The 19,727-nt window shown below is 39.0% G+C and overlaps 1 protein-coding gene across 5 annotated transcripts in view; it reads right to left on the bottom strand.

Annotated features, from left to right (window-relative positions):
- Nucleotides 1-460: 460 nt before the first annotated feature.
- The window catches only part of LOC117295478 (nuclear receptor subfamily 2 group F member 1-A-like), a 46,023-nt gene continuing 26,756 nt past the window's right edge, over nucleotides 461-19,727 (bottom strand). Inside the window, exons 1-4 of one of the 5 annotated variants that reach the window (XM_033778152.1) lie at nucleotides 18,275-18,512; nucleotides 17,185-17,865; nucleotides 14,957-15,469; nucleotides 461-1,477 (exon numbers count right to left, since the gene is read on the bottom strand). In XM_033778152.1, coding sequence (XP_033634043.1) covers nucleotides 1,203-1,477; nucleotides 14,957-15,469; nucleotides 17,185-17,833 — 1,437 coding nt within the window. In that variant the 5' untranslated portion in view covers nucleotides 17,834-17,865; nucleotides 18,275-18,512 and the 3' untranslated portion in view covers nucleotides 461-1,202. The other 4 variants (XM_033778148.1, XM_033778150.1, XM_033778151.1 and 1 more) reach the window with 4 other exon arrangements.

Consider the following 19,727-nt stretch of genomic DNA (forward strand, 5'->3'; position numbering starts at 1 on the left):
TGGTTTTGCACTCCATTGAAAGAAACCATAGCACCATGTTTATGCTGCAGTTATCAGTCCAGATTCCAGTGACGTCACCCGGGCCGCACAATTTGTTCCTTGCGCAGGACCGCGGTGACGTCAGGTGTACCAAATGTACTGCTTTATCTTAAAGGCAGTGGACACTATTGGTAACTACTCAAAATAATTATTAGCATAAAACCTGTCTAGGTAACGAATAATGAGGAGAGGTTGATAGTATAAAACATTGTGAGAAACGGCTCCCTCTGAAGTGGAGTAGTTTTCGAGAAAGAATTACTTTTCCACGTATTTGATTTCGAGACACCAGATTTAGAATTTGAGGTCTCGAAATCAAGCATCTGAAAGCGAAGAACTTCGTGCGACAAGGGTGTTTTTTCTTTCATTATTATCTCGCAACTTCGACGACCAATTGAGCTCAAATTTTCACAGGTTTGTTATTTTATGCATATGTTGAGATACACCAAGTGAAAAGACTAGTCTTTGACCATTACCAATAGTGTCCATTGTCTTTAATGTTAGCTTAAACAGTATGAATGTGAGTTAGTCAGACTCAGTGTTAAGTCATCATCATAATTGCCGTTGCTAATTTATGGTTTTGAGAATAGGACTTTATTAGCTTGTAATTTCATAACCGTTTCGAATAATTATTTAAGATGAACATAACCTGCTCTGACCACCAATACCTCCCAAATCGCAAACAAGTACATTATTTCAAAAGAATAATAATATATTACAATAAGGTATTAATTAATACCGAAGAAAACAACATTGTTTCTATGCTTCATTTCATGAAGCCAAAAAACGAATTAAATTTTCCCTTGGAAATGTGGGACAGATTATAAACGAAGTGACGTCACAGCCTTTTTGAAAGGCTCTCTTGTAAAAATGAAAAGCTCTTTAAGTATAAGTTAAACTCATTATCACACCAGCAGTGTTCGCAAATCGGAGGGGCGCCACCTTGCGTTAGATATCATTGTAGGACTTAGATTCATTCAAGTAACTCTGGTTTATCCAACAGTTTCCAAACACAGTCATTTTGAGGAGTGTTTTTTTTCTCATAAATCCCAACTCTTTCTCTCCCGTCTCTGTTTAACCCTCTCTCTTGCTTCCTTTTTTTATATAAATTCGACATACCTATATTACTATGACAACACGCCCTCAACGGCAAACCCGTGTTAATATCACTGCACGGTCATGTAGGGCCAGCTGAAGGAACTGCCTGATAGTAGCATGTCGCGAATTAGCGTCTCTATCGGCGTTTTGCCCACTAACCGGACGAAGAACAGCTGCTCGATGACCTGCGAGGACACGGTCCGGAGGGAGGGCAGACGCAGGAGGAGACGGCCGAATCGGTTAGGCTGGTTCGGGTACTGGCTCCGTACGTACTCCTCCAGCGCGCACTGTGATTTCTCCTGGAGGTTCTCGATGTGTGCGGCGTCGGACAGACCGCAGGCATCTGTAAGACACAATTTGATTGGTTGAAAGTCATGATTTTAAACAAACATAAGGTACAATACTATTTAATCATACATCAAACGAACACAAACTATGTGTACGCTCCCCACCAATCAGTTTTGGGGAATTAAGTTGGCTTTCCTCATGTATCTCCTCATTTCGCCACTGATTAGTGGTTGCACTGTTCAGGGTGATATATATTGCACACTCAATTTATTTCGTTGAACTAGATTTGAATAATGTCTGGTACACTGACTCCCTTAGTTACAATGCACCGCTTACATTTTAATTCCTCAGACTATCGAGACAGTTGCGTACGCCACGTGATAAGGGGCAAGCTTTTGAATAGCAAACTTTCAGGATGAGCAAACCCTGGTACCATTGTGTCATACATCCATTCAGAATTGTGTATGGGTGTTCACCGTCTATTACGTAACCACGCCAAAGCTTGCCCCTAATCACGTGGCGTAGCAACTGTCTTGATAGTCTGAGGAATTCAAATGTAAGCGGTGCATTGTAACTAAGCGAGTCAATGTACCAGACATTGCTCAAGTCTAACACACAAATTGCTTTAATATTGACACAAACAGACACTGAGGAAAGAAGTGCTACATTTCATTTTATTTTTGAGACAAGTCAATCAGTTCATTTCCATGATCTCCCATCTCCACATCCCCACCGCCAAGAACATTCTCTGAGAAGATCTCATAGGACATTCGAGGCCCATAAAATGGTCGATACAACCCATGACCAAACACCCACACCCGTATTAAGGCAATACAAACGAACAACTTGTAGCACAATCATTTTTCTATGGAGACTGTATATGAAACAAGTTATTGTCTATATATATATAAATAGAAGAGTTTAAATGAGTTGGGGTGGTTCTGAAAAGAACCGTTGGATTAACTCGACGTTTCGATCAGTATGCTCTGATCGTATTCTGGAGTTATTGTCTGTCTTTTTATCTGCTACTCTTGGACAGTATAAATAGCCTACTTTGTTTTTTTTCGACCTTGCCATTCGAGCGCATTCCCTTGAGTTGAACAAAAATATTATCACTGTCCATTGCTTTTCATCAGTGAAGATCAGCATTCTTATAAATATTTGATAATGTCTTAAGCAGATAATTCTGAAATAATGTTTAGTCAATTTTCAAAGCTAAATATGTTATCTCGTTATTTTTTTTATTTTTTTTTATTATTTTTTTTTTATGATTATGGCATGGAGACTGAAGTCAGGATAGTATTGGGTTATACGGGACTGGAAACGTTTGGTTGTCGAAGACCAGTATTTTCACTTGGTGTATATCTATCCCAATATTATTCATAAAATAACAAATCTGCGGAATTTTTTTACTCAATTTGTCATTGAAGTTGCCAGAAAATATTGAAAGAAAAACACCCTCGTTGCACAAGTTTGTGTGCCTTCAGATGCCTGAAAAGGTCTCAGGGCTGAGGCCTTTCAATATTTGAGTGAGAAATGACCTCTTTCTCAAAAACTACGTTTACCAGAGGGGGCCGTTTCTTACAATGTTTTATACTATCAACAGCTCTCCACTTCTCGTTACCCCTAAGTTTTTGTGCTAACATTTATTTTGAGTAATTACCAATAGTGTCCACTGCTTTAACAGTTCTCACTATGAAGGAATTATGACGTGGTGAAAATATCACGTCAGATTTCTTGATCTGGGAAAAGTACTTAAAAATGAGAAGCTATTTAGACGTGTTACGTGCCGCAACACCACAGAACCATTCCCCGGGAGTAGGTGTGATTTTAAACATAGCAGCGAGGCGACCGCAACACGTCTACCGTCAGATTTGTTGATTGACGCAGGGGAGCTGTTTCGACTTCTCCGCCCAACCCATATGCCGAGACCGGACTCTTTAGTAGTACCCCGCCCAACCATATGCCTTTCGTGGACTCGGTCTTTAAAAAATAAGTTCTTTGACCCAAGGATTCAAAAAAGTACATCAAACTTGAGTCTATCTTTTGATTTGGTCAATTTCTATTGTATATAAGTAGCAATAAACCTATCAATGATTCAAATATTAGTTATTGGTTTGTTCGGGATTGCACATGCTTGGAGCCCATTAAGATATTTACTCAAGAGTTTTAAACTAAAGGGCGATGTATTTTCAGAACTTTTGATCGAGTCAATCAAAGGATCATCAATCAAAGGAATATTTGGGTACACTGAATAAAACTGATTTTGAAACCAAGTTTACTTTAGTGTTGTCACAGTGTAACATTAAAATATTGTTGTAACATTAAAAAATTGTGAATTTACCCCCCCCCCCCCCCGCTTAAAAAAAAACAGACATCACAAACTAATATTCTGTATATTTGGCGCAATTATGTCTTTATGCAACACGTGAGGTAAATAAAATAAACCTTCTTTCTGTCTGTTAAATTCCACTCCAGAAATATTGTTGTAAATATGGGTTATAAGTCTTCAATGAAAATACTCACTGCAGTTGTCGTGTAGCTTGTGTTATTACATTTCGGTAAAGCTTTACAGATCTAGGGCGAAGGCTATAGAATCAGTCTTTTATCAAAAACAAGTTCAAATTGATTTCTAAATAGTGTTCTGGGTGAAGGTCATCGTGGCACAGCAGTGCGATTATTGGTGTATGTGGTGGGGGGGGGGGGGTTGAGCGGGTCCAGACTAGTAAAAGAATCAAATCTTCCCCTGGGTTGGCTGCTCATACAGATGTAGAAACCGTGTGTGTGTACACGCACAGTCGGATTATGTGATTGTGATCCGTATCGTCCATTCATTACGCACGAGTTACTTGGTGGGTCCAATTGTGTAGTGGTTCACAATTGCAATTGGGGTCAGGTTTTTAAACATGGGTTTTAATTCGGGATTGTATTAATAAGCCAACCTAGACTTAGTATTGAGTTACCTAAAGGTCAGGCATGATCACATGCACTTTTTTTTCTTAATTTGTATTTTATTTTAAATTTTGCGAATTTGTGTTCGAACTATAGGAGATCAAAACTGGTTTTAAAATGATAGGCCAATTTGCATACCAAATGACGCTCAAATAATTCATATCATCAATTGCTATGCATGAACGTGTATGGGTTATTTTACATTGAGAGCTACACCAAATGTTAGTGAGCGTTATGAGCAAACATTTGGCGATGTCACATTGTTTAAAAACAGAAGGTTCAAAATGATCACCCAACTTCTTCCCAACCCCGCCCGTCAACAAGCAATACCAAAAAGTCCAAATAAGCACAAATATTATGAAACAAATCAGCAAATTAAAAAAAAACGTGTCCACTATTAGACCGTTCCTAATTATAGTTACAACCAATCAGTGCATAAAACCGCACCTTGCAATCACACACGCAATACTTTCAAATGAGATTTTCATCTTCCAAATCAATCATACGTTAATCTAGTAATGTCTTATCAATGTCAAGTATCTCAGAATGGTAGTGTATTTTACCAATAAGGAACCACAAAGGTGCCTATCGATATATATTGGTATATGGCAGTGTATTGTACCAATAAGGAACCACGAAGGAACTAATCGAAGTATCTCAGACCAATAAGAAACCTTTCAAAATATCTCAGAATATGAGAGTAATGCACCAATAAGGAGCCACGGCGGAACATATCGAAGTAATGCAGAACGACAGTGTATTTTACCAATAAGGAACCACGAAGGAACATTATCGAAGTATCTCATATTAATGACAGTGCATTTTACCAATAAGGAACCACGGAGGAACCTAGGCACATAGATCGAAATATCTTACAATTTGACAATGTAATGCATTGTACCAATAAGGAACCAATAAGTAACCTATCGAAATAATATCTCACAATTTGACAACGCATTGTACCAATTAGGAACCAGTAAGTAACCTATCGAAATAATATCTCACAATTTGACAATGCTTTGTACCAATTAGGAACCAGTAAGTAACCTATCGAAATATTTCAAAACATGACAGTGTAGTGAAGGAACCACAATGGAACCAGTGTATTGTACCAATAAGGAACCACGAATGAACATTATAAATGAGCATCTCCTCATATCCATCCATTCACGACGATAAGTACATGGGTGGTTGACCATGTTAGTTGATCTACCTTCGCCAACTATGATATATACGCCCATGTCTGTCAGGATACCAAGTCATTATATGCTCTATTGTTTCTCATAAAGTTTGGCTAATGAGCCACAGCGTCAGGTTCTGCATTTTAAATAAGAGATAGGGGAAATGTTGTGAAACTGCGGCTGATAGCTCTGTGTGTATCAACATTGGACCTGCTGCTTCTGCAATCTGAACACGAAACCTTTTACTACATCAGTAATGGTTTACTCTTTCGCGATTGGTATACCAGTAGGATTTGGAACTTTGCATGGTGGAAGTATAAATTAGGTGAGGTTTGTGTACATCACTCTTGGGTAGTCTGTTCTGAGTGGAACATTTAGTATCTTTACTCTATCGTATATAGTAATTAGCATCAGTGAAATTCCGCATGAGCTGCATTGCAGCGCATGCGGAATTTCGTAAATTTGTTGAGCAGAAGATGCTACTTGGTAAATTGCTTTGCTAAGCAAAACATGAGTGGGGCACAAGTTGCAAAAAGGTTAAACTTGAATTTTTGCTGGTAACGAGTTTCAGTGGAGAATTTGTTTTTCTGTGCTTAGCAAGTTTTTATGCTTATGCGTCCAATTCACAACACAGTGGAATTTTTTGTAAGTTTAATGGAACCCCTTCACCAAGCAACAAGTAAAATAAAGAGGGCACAACAACGAAGGCAGAATCTTATTTAGTCAACAAAGACAAGTTAGCCTACACATACTTTTTGTAATACTCGTCACTTTGTATATTCATATTTTATACACGGGAGAAAAATCTCAGTTTCACTATCGCCATTGAAACTCTAACTCATAATAAGTTCCCATAAAATACAGTCAGCAATTCTACTCTTTAGCGGAAGAATCCAAATCCATTATGTAAAGAGGGTCCAAAATCCAGCGTAAATTACTCGGCTGTTTTTCTGCCAGGGGCGTGAAAAACATATCGAGTTGGGGTTGAGGTTTTTTTCTTTCTCGCCGTGTCTTCATTTCACACCGCTCTGGAATGAGAACCGCCTGCAGCGATCTCTGTTTGCTTCTAACCCCCATATCTTACCCTTCTGATCTCGATTGACCCCTTGCTACGACGAATCAATGCACTTTTGTATCAATTATAGACTTGAGGAAAACCCTTCCAAATAAAACGGGTTTAATACTGTAGGGTTATGTGGATATGTACATGTATACCCTGACTAACTATTACTGTCTCACAATATAGCACACGTAGGCCTAACTGGTTATTGGCGTTCATTTTAAAGATGGACGCTATTGGTAATCACTCAAAATAGTTATTAGCATAAAACCTTACTTGGTAATGAGTAATGGGGAGAGGTTGATAGTGTAACAAATTGTGAGAAACGGCTCCCTCTGAAGTGACGTAGTTTTCGAGAAAGAAGTGTTTTTTCACGATTTTGGTTTCGAAACCTCAGATTTAGAATTTGAGGTCTCGAAATCAAGCATCTGAAAGCACTCAACTTCGTGTGACAAGTGTGTTTTTTTCTTTCATTATTATCTCGCAAATTCGATGACCATTTGAGCTGAAATGTTCACAGGTTTGTTATTTTATGCATTTGTTGGTATACAACAACTGTGAAGGGTAGTCTTTGATAGTTACCAATAGTGTCCAGTGTCTTCAAAATTGGTCTAAAAATTAACCGGGTACTGGAAGAATCACGCTGGACCTTTGTGATTCGTGTTGCACTTTGGTATGGGTTCACGGGACTAGCAAGTTCAATATTTGTTCTATCAGAGTGCTTGATATAAGGATGATACGAGCTTAGAATGACCACAAGTTGGCTTCGTGAAACCCTTAGTTTGTGTAGCTTTGGATTTTGCACTGTGAAGTTTCCATTCTGATTGAATGGTAATTACAACTTATTTGATTTATTAGCATTCTACCAGCATCTCCAATTTGTCTTTTAAAAAAACCCAGTTTCAACAAGTAATTGTTGCGTCTTTCACGAACTCGGCTTCTTTAGTCACAACAAGATGTCACTGACAAAAGGAATGACGCCGTCTCTTTAAAACAAAATATGAAAAAGCAGTTGCTTGTTTTGTTGTTTCCCTTCCTGTAGCGCACGTGCTCAAACACTTGTTCGATAAACAGGTCCGGAACCTTCATATTTATTACTTTTATGATCAATGAAAACACCACATGGATTGCCAATCACAAGAGACTATTCGATGGATCGATCATTCGATCGATTGATCAGTCAATTGATCGATGAAAAAGTTCACAGCTTCAACAAAAGGTGCATTCTTGATCAACAAGACTACTGCACATTGTATGGTAAAAAATGCAATTTTATCACGTTTTTGTGGGTAAATTAATTGTTGATAATTTATCACCTCGTTGTGCATGGCAACTATGGGCTTAAATTGAAATTTGGGAGTCGGATGCTTTTCGACTTTGACATATAGATTGTGACCGGTATAACTTTATAAGCATTCGGTTCTCAGATCGAAACTTCTAATGTTTTTTTAAATGGATATCAGTCCATTACTTTTAGTGTAGTGTCACACGAATAGGTAATTGGTAACAGTGTAAGTGCGTAAATATCTTTTGGTTGTGATTTAATGGCGGTGTCTTGCTAGTTGAAAAAGTTATTGTCTTTTTCCTGATGACTGTATGATGCATCGAAGTGAACAAAGTATAACAGCGGCCATCTTTGAAATAAGATACCACCAGCTGCACCCAAACAAAATGGCGGCTATCATTCCATTGTAATGTGCTATGATAAACAGTTTGAGCACATTCATTAACACGTGTTTGTTTGCTTGTCCGAGATTATATGACTTTATTATATTGAACAAAAAAAGTAACGGATGTTCTGCCTAGAAAACTCCGGAAAAATACTGTGAGAAACAAGGTCCGGTTCTTGCCACATTCGGGTTGTAAGTTCAACCACCTTGTTACACATAGTTAATTCGTTTCACTTAGGTTATTTCCTCGTCTTGGGGCTGCCAATAGAGAAATTCCACTTTATTAAATAATTTAAGTCTCTCGCGTTGAATGGCATTCATGTGTCTCGTTTTTATCATGCAAAAAAAAAATGTTAATGGCCTGACGTTTCGACCCTGCTAGAGTCTATGGTCCTTTTCGAAACCAGGGCTTCGGCTTACGATTCTGCTTCAAGCTCCATCCTCACGTCTGAAGCCCTGCGTGCGTACGCAAAACACGCGCAGTTGTCAAAACAACCGCGGGGCCAAGCTAGCCCGAGCTGCATCCAAAGCCGAAGCCGTGGTTTCGAAAAGGGCATACGGGTCTACGTTTAGACCCCATCAGAGTCCGGGGTCGAAACGTCAGGTCATTCTTTTTTTCTTTCTTTCATTTATACCATAGGTCCCTTCGGTTTATAAGTTGTTTCCAAAACCATATTCTATTTTCTCGTTTTTATCATGGCAGACGTTATAAGGAAACGACGGCAAAACGCTATAAAAATTAAGACTTTTGAATGCAGCTTCAAAATAAAATGACCTTCAACTTGGTAACAATCAAGGTGTCATGGAATCAACTGTCTGGTGCATAAACCACGGCGTACATAGCAAGGACGTAACCATTACAGGCGGTAAAATTTGAAGGTTCTAGACACGTTTTGCGTGCAATCTAGAATGACTTGAAGGTGCGGTTAATTAGAGCCTTATATCATGGAACCCAAGCGGCAATAAATATAGCGTATTGATTTGTTGTTATTATCATAGCGTGGGTTTTGGGGTTGGTGTTGTTGTTGTCGTTTTTGTTGTTGTTGCTGTTGTTGTTGTTTTTATTGTTATTGTTATTGTTATTGTTATTGTTATTGTTATTGTTGTTGTTGTTGTTGTTGTTGTTGTTACACCAGTTACACGTTTTAGTGCCTTGTAAGTAAACAATAATATTTTGGACGCAAATGTTAACACCCTTTTAACTAATCCTGGGATTAAAACAATCGAACAGCTCAAAAATAAAAGATTTACTTAGCCATTAAGAATCCAAAGTTATAACAAAATGTTACGTCTTCAATGATAGCGCCGTTCCTTTGTCAAAATTTTGGCGCCAAAATCTCCCCTGAAAATTGGTGCATGGGCCATACAACTTAAACTGTTTTTGATGCTGACGTAATTAAAACAGAAGTTTCACAATGTCAAACGAGGCTAAAGGTTTGAGCTACAAGTTAAAGGAACGCTGCAAAATTGATAAGAAACAAAAAGACGTGAATATCACAGATTTACGTTAAACTTTAATAAACGGCCTGAAGATGATGATAATGGTAGAAAACATCCCTTGAAATATATCTGTCTGAAATGTCATATTTGATGATAAATAAATAATCTAATATTTCGCGTTTGGGGTTTATCGCTCAGTGAGCGTTTTATTCATATTTTGTTTTGGCATCGATGCAATGCAAAATTTGTAATCGTTTTTTCACTATTCTCTCGTGACCCAGAAGGCCGACCGATCTCGAACTTGTACAGGTTTATGTATGGTGGATTACATAAAGTGCTTACACTGCCAGCAACTGTTTTGTTAGCAAAACCAATTTTGTAATGTTTCTTTAAACATATTTACAGGTTCGTGAAACATATGGAACAAATTAATCTTCAGTGCTAATAAAATATAGGTCTAATAAAATGTAGGCCTAGTAGAAGTTGTATGTTTTTTATTTTCTGCAATATTCGGAAAGCACCGAGTTCAGTTAGCCTACTTTATCAGTGGAGTGCAAAAACTAAAAATCACGTTGTACAAAGAGTAGCTCATGTCACATTGGATTTGTTGTTGTTGTTGTTTATAACATACCAGCAATAACGTAACGGAAAAACAACATAAAATTTTTATCACCTCGAAAACAGAGAAACAAGTCAACATTTTTATCGCCTGCAGCCAGTCCCCATGGTACATAGCCTATAGTCTATGCTGCAATCATATAGCAACCTAGATAAGCCCCGACAGTCTAGTAATGCTGCTTGTCTATAGGTTAGACCCCCGTGACCTCTAGAAGGTCAAGTTGATGTGACCCTGGGGTTGTCAAAATGCACGACTGTTTGAACCTGGATTCAATGGCGTCGCGTCGCTGTAAACCCGTCTAGTGGCAACGAGTCAAGTTCGCGCAACAACGAAATAAAGTCTTGTTTCGCGAAATGTGTCTGGCAAATTCGCCTGCTTTGAATGGATTTCTGTTTGTTTGGTCATTTTTAAAACAGGAGCTGTGGTGTTGTATTTCTTGATATGTTTCATATGTTTTGCTGGTGGTCTCCATTTGCCTTTTATAGAAAGTGCTTTTAAATATTTATTCCCGATTACGGAATGAATCTGATCCGTATTCAAGTTTTTGTTTTCTTTTTTCTGTTAATATTTAATGGGTTAATACTTGACTTGACTAACTGCATTAGTTCAGAAAGATCAAGGTTCATTTAAAGTTGACAGTGAGATGGCCTTAAAGGGTTGTGTCTAGCTAGTTTGATATGGTAGGAGTCTACTTTTTAATTGGTCATCAGTTGAGATGCGTACAATTTAATCTTCGCTGAGGGTAGATTCCAACAGTGCTCGAAATCAATGAGAGTTATTTTCTTAAAACAGACTATAATTCGCATTCGTGAAAAGGTACTGGCCCATTCTGGCCCATATTTTAGAGGGAAAGTATACCTTTGGTTTATGGAACCCGTTCGGGTAGTTTTAAAGGGAAGGTACACGTTTGGTAATTACTCAAAACAAATATTAAAAACTTAAAAACTGACTTAGTAACAAGCATTTGAGAGCTGTTGATAGTAAAAAAAAAAAAAAACATTGTGAGAAACGACTCCCTCTGAAGTAGCATAGGTTTTGAGAAAGAGGTAAATTCTCAATTTGTGTATCCCATCATAACCATAAAATAACAAGCCTGTGGAAATTTGGGCTCAATTGGTCATCTAAGTTGCGAGAAAATTATGAAAGAAAAAACACCCTGGTTGGACGAATTCGTGTGCTTTCAGATCAGAATAAAATACTTCTAGCTAGAAGTCTTTTATTATTTTAGTGAGAAATTACCTCTTTCTCAAAAACTACGTTACTTCAGAGGGAGCCGTTTCCCACAATGTTGTATATTATCAACAGCTCTCCAATGCTCGTCAGTTTTTAAGTGAATATTTCTTTTAAGTTTTTAAGTTAATATTTCTTTTGAGTAATTACCAAACGTTGACTTCCCTTTAAGACTTTAGTTGGGCCGTGTCCGAAACGACGACTTCGGCTACAGCTACGTCTAGATCAGCGCGTCTACCAGTGTTGAATAGGCAGACACGCGCGATCTAGCCGTAGCTGTAGCCGAAGTCGCCGTTTCGGACACGGCCTTGGTTGCTCTAGATCTGGAATAATGGACTGGTATCTCACCACATCAATAGTTCGAGGTGAAATGAATGTGAGGTAATGTTTTTCATCAGAGGAAACGACCAGAGTCAAAGGTCATGAAGCATGTAAGCACACAAACTTGCTTAGCATGGAATTTCTTCCTTGGTAATAAAAGGATTACCAAACAAATTTTCACTTGTTGCATATTGCTTGATACTGGTATTCAGCTGTTGTTTGCTAAATCCTGAAAATCACGTGGAAATGTGGTTGGTAATCCTGTTTTTACCTAGGAAGAAACTTCATGCTAAGCAAATTTTGTGCTTACAGGCTTCATAAAATTGGCCCCAGGGTCAAATTTCATAAAACTTTTAGGCACTCAAACTTGCTGAGCACGGAATAGTTTTGCTTAGCAGACATAAGTTACTAGCCAACTGACATTGTTGTGAGAGAACTTGTGACAGGTGCCCCGACTCAATTCTTGCTCATCAAATATAACTATTTGCTGAGCAGAACTATCTGCTTATCAGCTTTCAAAGTATGAAATCGGGCACTGATTTCTGAAACTGTTTCCCTCAATTGAATAGCTACATGAACGTGTAAAGTAAAATGGCTGCGATTAATCAAGAGATATAAACCATGATACCATGAATAGGCTATAAGACCCGACCTTGAAGTTTTGTCTGAAAGGGGTGTTTTATTGACGAGACAATGTATTGATATCGGCATACAGTGTGCATATTTAAAAGCCTGATTCGTCCATAAAACACCAGAAAGCTTATAAATTTTCCATAGAGTAATTGCTCTATGTATTGAGATGCACATGTAGTTATAGTACCATCAAGTCTAATGATGATGGTAGGTACATACATGTATACGTTGAATAAATGTATGTTTTTTTTAGAACCACAATCATTACAACCAGTGTATTTTGAGAAGTATTGAATGAATTATAAAATATGAGGGAAGTAGTTATGATATCCTGAAGTAGTATTTACTTAGATTGTGTACATAAAATGTATGAGGTATGTACAGTGTGCATGTTAAGCTTTGCGTTTAGAAGTGTTTGCGACGACCGCCATGGTTTTTTACTTCAATAACACGTGTTATTTCAACTACATAGCCTTTTGCAAAATTGAATGAATAAACCATATGCATCAAATCTACCCATGGCGTGAAGCCCGGGTGTATCATAATCGCCATCGTATGAATTATCAACTGATCACAAATGAATTCGTTTCACCAGGCCACAATGCCATCATTGTACACACACAGACATCTACGTCTGCTTTTCATGATATCATTTTTGGCGCACATTCTTCTTCGGGCTAACCTGTGGATTTAACCCTTGCATCACTTTTAACACCCAAGTGATGTAAATAACAACACGTCAGCAGGCTAGGTGTCATCCCGACCTATATTGTCTTCTCGTTTAATCTCTCTCGCCTTCTCTCTCCCGGGCAAAACAAAGCCACGTCCGTCTATTGAACGTTTTACCTTGATCACGTGTTAGTAAATTCGACCATGTGAAATATGATTGTAATTGTCAGTAGCGTATACGGGCCCTATAGACCATGTGAACTTTGTTTACAATAAGTGTGACCTGGTGCATTCTTTAGGTATTCTGGCAGGCAATACACTGCACTGGAACTATGTGAAAGTTGACATTTTGTGTCATAATTTACACATAAATCCAAGAGTTATGAAAGTAAAAGCTGGACAAGTTTTGAGATGTGCCCCTTTCATTATATCAAAGTTGATAGGATTTAGACAGTGTTATCTCCGTAAAATATAAGATTTTATGTTTTCTTCTATTAGGCTGTGTACAAATCATGCCTGCATGAAGTCCAGGCCCTGTGGCTCTTTTGTAAATAATTATGTGATGTCACAGGTCACATCGTCTATAGAGTGCTATTCACACAACAGTAGTTTAACTGGGGTCCCTTGCATAATTTTAGCATAATTGTAAAATGTAGCAATGTTTGACAACACTTTGCAAGAGAACTTAATTGTAGGCCTCTACAGTATACAAAATTGTTGTCCTTTCACACGAGGTACATTTTTGTAAATTTTTACAACCTTGCTACAATTTGGCAAGGGACCCGTGCTAAATTGCTATTGTGTGTAAGGGGCTTAGACCTGCCTTGTGCCCATGTACGCTCTCCCGCCTAGCCAACTGTAATACATAACAATTTGCCTTTATTGTACTGTGCACCGGAGAGTCATGTTGCTATGGTCATATCATGTGGTGTTAACGACACATTAGAGTCTAGACGAGACAGTCATGGAGACTGATAAATGAACATACAGTTCATGTAGGCCTACTGCCTTGCACAATAAAGAAACAGTTCTAGAATGTTATGACGTCAACTGTTATAGTAATTATACAAAATTCCTAAGACGCAAACGACATCCAGGCAACGGAGGTAAAAATCACACAATTTCGTTACCCTAGTAATTTTTCTTTTTTAAAGCAAGGGCTCAATCATAATGATACAATAGCGTAATTACATTTTAAAGTAAAATTGTCGTCTGGTTCGAGATGGTTAAAAAAGTAGTCCCAATGTCTCACTATAAAGGCCATGGTCACATATTTGGATTCTGGGCAGTTAAAGGCACTGGTTAGTATTGGTAATTACTCAAAATAATTGTTAGCATAAAAACTTACTTGGTAACGAGCAACGGAGAGCTTTTGACAGTATGCAACATTGTGAGAAACGGCTCCCTCTGAAGTGACGTAGTTTTCGAGAAAGAAGTCATTTCTAACCTGGTCATGGTATACATTCACTATCGTACGACACTAAAGCCCCTTTCACACGAGAGAAAATTAGCAAGGGTCCCTTGCTAAATTGCAGCATGATTTTTCAAAATGTACCTCGTGTGAAAGGACAAAAAAATTCTACTGTCCAAGTTCTCTTCTAAATTCTTTGTCAAACATTGCTACTTTTTACAGCCATGGTAAAATTAAGCAAGGGACCCAAGTTATATTGCTGTCGTGTAAATATGGCTTAAGAAACCCTGAGGCAGTTTTGTATTATTACATTTATTATGGAAAAATTGCAAATGAATTTGAACTTACCGGATGTGAAGAGAACAATTGCTTTCATGCAGCTGTACTCGGCCGAATCCACGTGTAACGCCTTCAACTTCTCAACCTGTTCTTGGAATATCCGAATATGATCCATAAAAGCTACAACCCGATCTGCCGACATGGGGCTCGCGTGGAGTCCCGAGGCAGCGAGGAGGGGGGCAACGTGGAGGGGCATGGAACACTGGGACGCGTTCAGAACGAAGAGTTCGCTCCAGCACATACGGAGCAGGGCAACCTGGTCGGTCACCTGAAGGTCCGGAAAGAAGGGAATATTACGGGCCCATTCCACGGCGCTGAAGAGCAACCTCGCCGCCAATTCGCAGATGTTATCAATGCCCATGACACTGTTGGTCTGCATACACTGGGCATATCTGGAGGTGGGGTAGGGTTCGGCCCGGAGAAGCAGCGAGATGTAACCAGACAGGAACGAGTGGCCCTCGAATCGGCCGTCGAGGTACTGGCCTGGTCCTGGCTGTGACGGTGGCACTCGTCCGCGCTGTACTGCTGCAAGAGACCATGAATTGCGTTACGTTATCAACTTATTCACTGGGCAAAAAAAAACTAAAACGTATTTATAGTTCAGTTCCCACTTCTCAGTTGTTTTGAAAAGTTGTGTTTTGAGTGATCCTTTAACTTGAACAAATGTAATAATTGAGTTTGATAGCAGTGGGTGGTTTATAAGAGAAATATTTAACCGGTATTACGTAACTTTTTTTATAACCATGTTTTTGTAACCATTAAGACCAAACTTTTAATAACTTTTAAAGTGCGCATTTAAATTTGATTGTTGCAGATTCTAACTGCGACGAGGATAATTTGTTATCAAATCACTTTTAACTCCACTGCTAAAGCCAACTTGATTCTGATTTGAACGATAGCAACTTCTTGATTATTACAAGTTTTATATTTCAGCAGACTACTATAAATATAATTTATATAGACTTGATATAGCCTTTATCACAGTTAGTGAATACAATAAGGTTTTTTCTTTCCACTTCTAAAGTAACAAAGTCACACGCATGCAAAAAAAAAAAACGCGTCTTGGTCCAATACTAATTTGTGTGTGTTTCTTTAACATTATCAAATCATAATTTTTGAAGGCAACAAGAGCAAGGGCACAAACTCAAGTCTGTCGGCCATTCTCAGAATCCTTTATGAGAAGTTCTTGTATCCTTTCTTTAGTTTGTATATGTCATGCCCATCGTTACAGTTCCATGTTAAATATAGAACATGAATCAAAACACACGTTATTATATAGACTGTTATTGTAAGGGTATTGTAAGTGCAACTATATTTTATACTTAATATTTTAGTATCGGTAGAAAAAAAACATTATAATTTAGGATATTAACTGCGCCCTTTTTTATAACGACTTAGAATGAAACGTTGAAATAGATAGCTTCAGATAGTTAGTGTTCTCGTACTTAAAATAATATTTTAACATAGTGCACACCCAATATTGTACCAAGTTAAATAAAACAAAGTTTATGGACAAATTTTAAAACGTAGTCAGCATGGAAACTGGTAGTTTTAGAATTCTTTTCAGGTATCACTTTTATTTTCGGTAAAAGAGATAGGTGAATTACAACGGATACAAATGTCTTGGTAAATTTGTTGAAGGAAAAATCTAGGAACGTATAAAGGTTGTGAATTTCAAGTTGACTGGTGGAATGTAGGTTTCGTTAATGCAGAACATCCTTCGAACGTATTTAAAAGTGTTCCAAATACTTTGAACAAGCGTATAAATGGAATTGTGCAATTATAAGTTTAAAAGTATTAAACTTTTCCAAATGGACATGGAGGGTTAAAACTTAGGGAAGTTCTTAATTTATTGGTAATTCACAGATCTTCTAAATTAAGATGGTTCAAAGCTACTTGCAAAAAAGAAATGCGAAAACTGCAAAGTCTATAAAAAAATTGTGTTTTGAAGTTTGTTGATTATATTATAGGCCACACGGGAAGTTGCTAGTGTGATTTTCAGATATTTCAATATTACTATTCTTTAGTTTCACCAATGTATCATCGTAATAAGCTAAATATCTTCTTGAGAAGTTAATGTATAACAGTTTCACACTTTGAACAGAAGTTGACAAACTTTTCTGAAAGACTTCGAGGAAATGGCACCAATTGTTACCAACACTACAAACTTTGAAATAATTAGGTCAAAATAGATTAAACAACATCCGCTTTTGATTTAGAATTTAAGGCTGGCTTACCTTCTCTCCTCATGCCCATCTTCAGGCATTTCTTGAGCCGACAGTACTGGCATTGGTTACGGTGGTGCTGGTCTATGGGACAGTTACGATTCGCCCGACACGAGTAGCTCAGATTCCGTCGAACGCTCCGCTTAAAAAAACTTTTACACCCCTCACAGGTGAACTGCCCGTAGTGTTTCCCGCTTGATTTGTCCCCGCACACCACGCACTCAATGTGGGGTGGGCTTTGCTGGCTCTGCTGTTGCTGCTGTTGGGTTTGTTGGGGGACTTGACTTTGGGCCGTCTGCCCTGGTGTGGGTGTTGTTTGACTGGGTTGCGTCGGGGTGGTGGGTTGTGGTGTTTGGTGCTGTTGCTGCACTCCGATCCCCTGAGTTCCCGGTGTTTGCGGCGGCTGTGGGGTGGCCTGGGGGGCATGCTGCTGGCTCTTATCCCCGGCAAGTTCATCGTTGACGTTAACAGTGCTCCAATGTGATGGAGGTTGGGACACCACAGACTTGTCCGAGCCCAGCTCGTCCCGGCTCCATGTGCCAAGACGCACCGGTGGGGGTTGAATCGGTTGGGAGTTAGTGTGCTGTTGCTGCTGCGATTGCTGTCGTGATTTATCCCCGGCCAGATCGTCGCTACTCCAGGTACTAACTGCCATCGCCATGTTGCGGCGGAGTACGGTGGGTCTGCGACGGGCTGCACTTGTTGTAAAGAGTCGGTGTCAAAGCGGGGCCACCAAAGGGCAAACCAGGGGTGGAGAGAGGGCAACAAGAGAGGGAAAAAAAGAAACCAAGGTTAGTGTCGAGGTTAAAACACCAAAGCGCTTCTGTTACCAATACATGATTGTCACTTGTGAAGTACAATGACAACCAATAGCGAAACATCCGGGAAGAATGAAGAAGAATAAGAAAACTTACTAACCCCAGCAGCTACCCAAAGGTCGTGTTTATAACAATCCTGTTAAATCAAGAGTAGAAAAACTAAGGTCTAGATGACATGCCATTATTTCAATAGCCCGAATGCATTGCATGGAGTGGTGTGTGTAATGATGAAATACAACGTGAATCAAACGCCAGCCACACGGCCGCAACGGTACTGTACTCACCTGGTGAGCTATGTAAAGATCAACGCGCTTATTCACCACCGACCTCTAACTACCTATCTCGTAACCTTAGAACCGCAGACAGGGCAAAATGCCTAAAGTGACATCGTCGGTTGGCCAGCCCGCCGGAGCGGAGTAATTCCTTCTCTGCCGCGCTCCTGCAAACGGGGGCGTGAGCTCTCGCTGTCTCGGCACAATAGCTTGAACTCTGACACTGACTGTTTGAAACTGTTGGGTTACCATGACGGCCCCTTGCCTTTTATGGCGGGGGGATGTCAGCCGAGTTCACCCGGGTTGATTGGCGGATGGTTAATCAGTGTAACCACGGTCACGGCCTTCGGGGTCCATCAGTCAGAACAACCAGTGCATCCCCTGATTGGCTCCCATCATGATTTGATAAATTATAGTCATGAATAATGCATGAGGTTGTGGGCGTGTTCTGGGGTATGGTATATCCCTACGCGCGCCGTGGTGTGGGGATTACCAGCACTGTTGTTTGGCAACTGGTAAACTAATCAAGTATTATCGAGAATCTCTCTTCTCTCTCTCTCGCCAGTGACTTCCTAACCTATGGGTTGCACTATTGGCACTCAGCTGGCACATTTTGAGCCAAGTCACAAGGGCAGAGCGAGAGTCAGTATTGTGTGCGTGTGGGAACAATCCAACCATCCGACTCGTCAGATTCCCGCCGTGTTGTGAGAACTATTGACCGATTTAACGTCTGCGCGCTAGTTTGGTGGACACCGCTGCAATGTGACACAGTCATCAAGAGGAATGCTGTTCCAAATTCGATTCCCAAAATGGAGTGATTGTTTACTTATAATCGCCAAAAAAATATCAACCACATTTATGAATGAAATTAGGGATAAAAAGCATAAATACGTGGCTGCATGCGTATGGAAGACGAGATTCCCAAATGGAGGCATGATTGTTTACTTGTAATTGCATGAACATCAACAAAATCTATAAAATAAGCTAATAATAATGATTTAATCCTAAATAATAGCACTTTAAAACAGTTGAAAATAGTTGAAATAGGTGGGTGTTGAGGTTGGACCTGAAATTGGCCAAGGTATAGCATACGTAATTTAAACAAACTATGGGATGTTGATTAAATTATATGACATAAAATTCTATATAAGTCTTTTGTCTATGATTATTCGAAGGGAAACCGCCAATATGTCATTACAACTGAGAAATCTATGATTCCTGTCATATTTTGCAATCTGAAACTAGAACGTTCGTTCTTAATATGAAAATACTAGCTTCGTATACAAATTGAAGAAATGACATTGAATGAGAAATTCATAATAACTTGCAAATTTAACATAAGTAATATTAACCCTGTGCATTAATGTTGCGAGTTTGTGCAAGATGCATACATGATGATTCAAACAACTAGATCTAACCACTTTAAGTGGCAAACAACATTTTGTCCAATCTAGAAATTACACAA

The sequence above is a fragment of the Asterias rubens genome, chromosome 10 (genome assembly GCF_902459465.1).
Source record: "Asterias rubens chromosome 10, eAstRub1.3, whole genome shotgun sequence".
Taxonomy (NCBI): Eukaryota; Metazoa; Echinodermata; class Asteroidea; order Forcipulatida; family Asteriidae; genus Asterias; species Asterias rubens.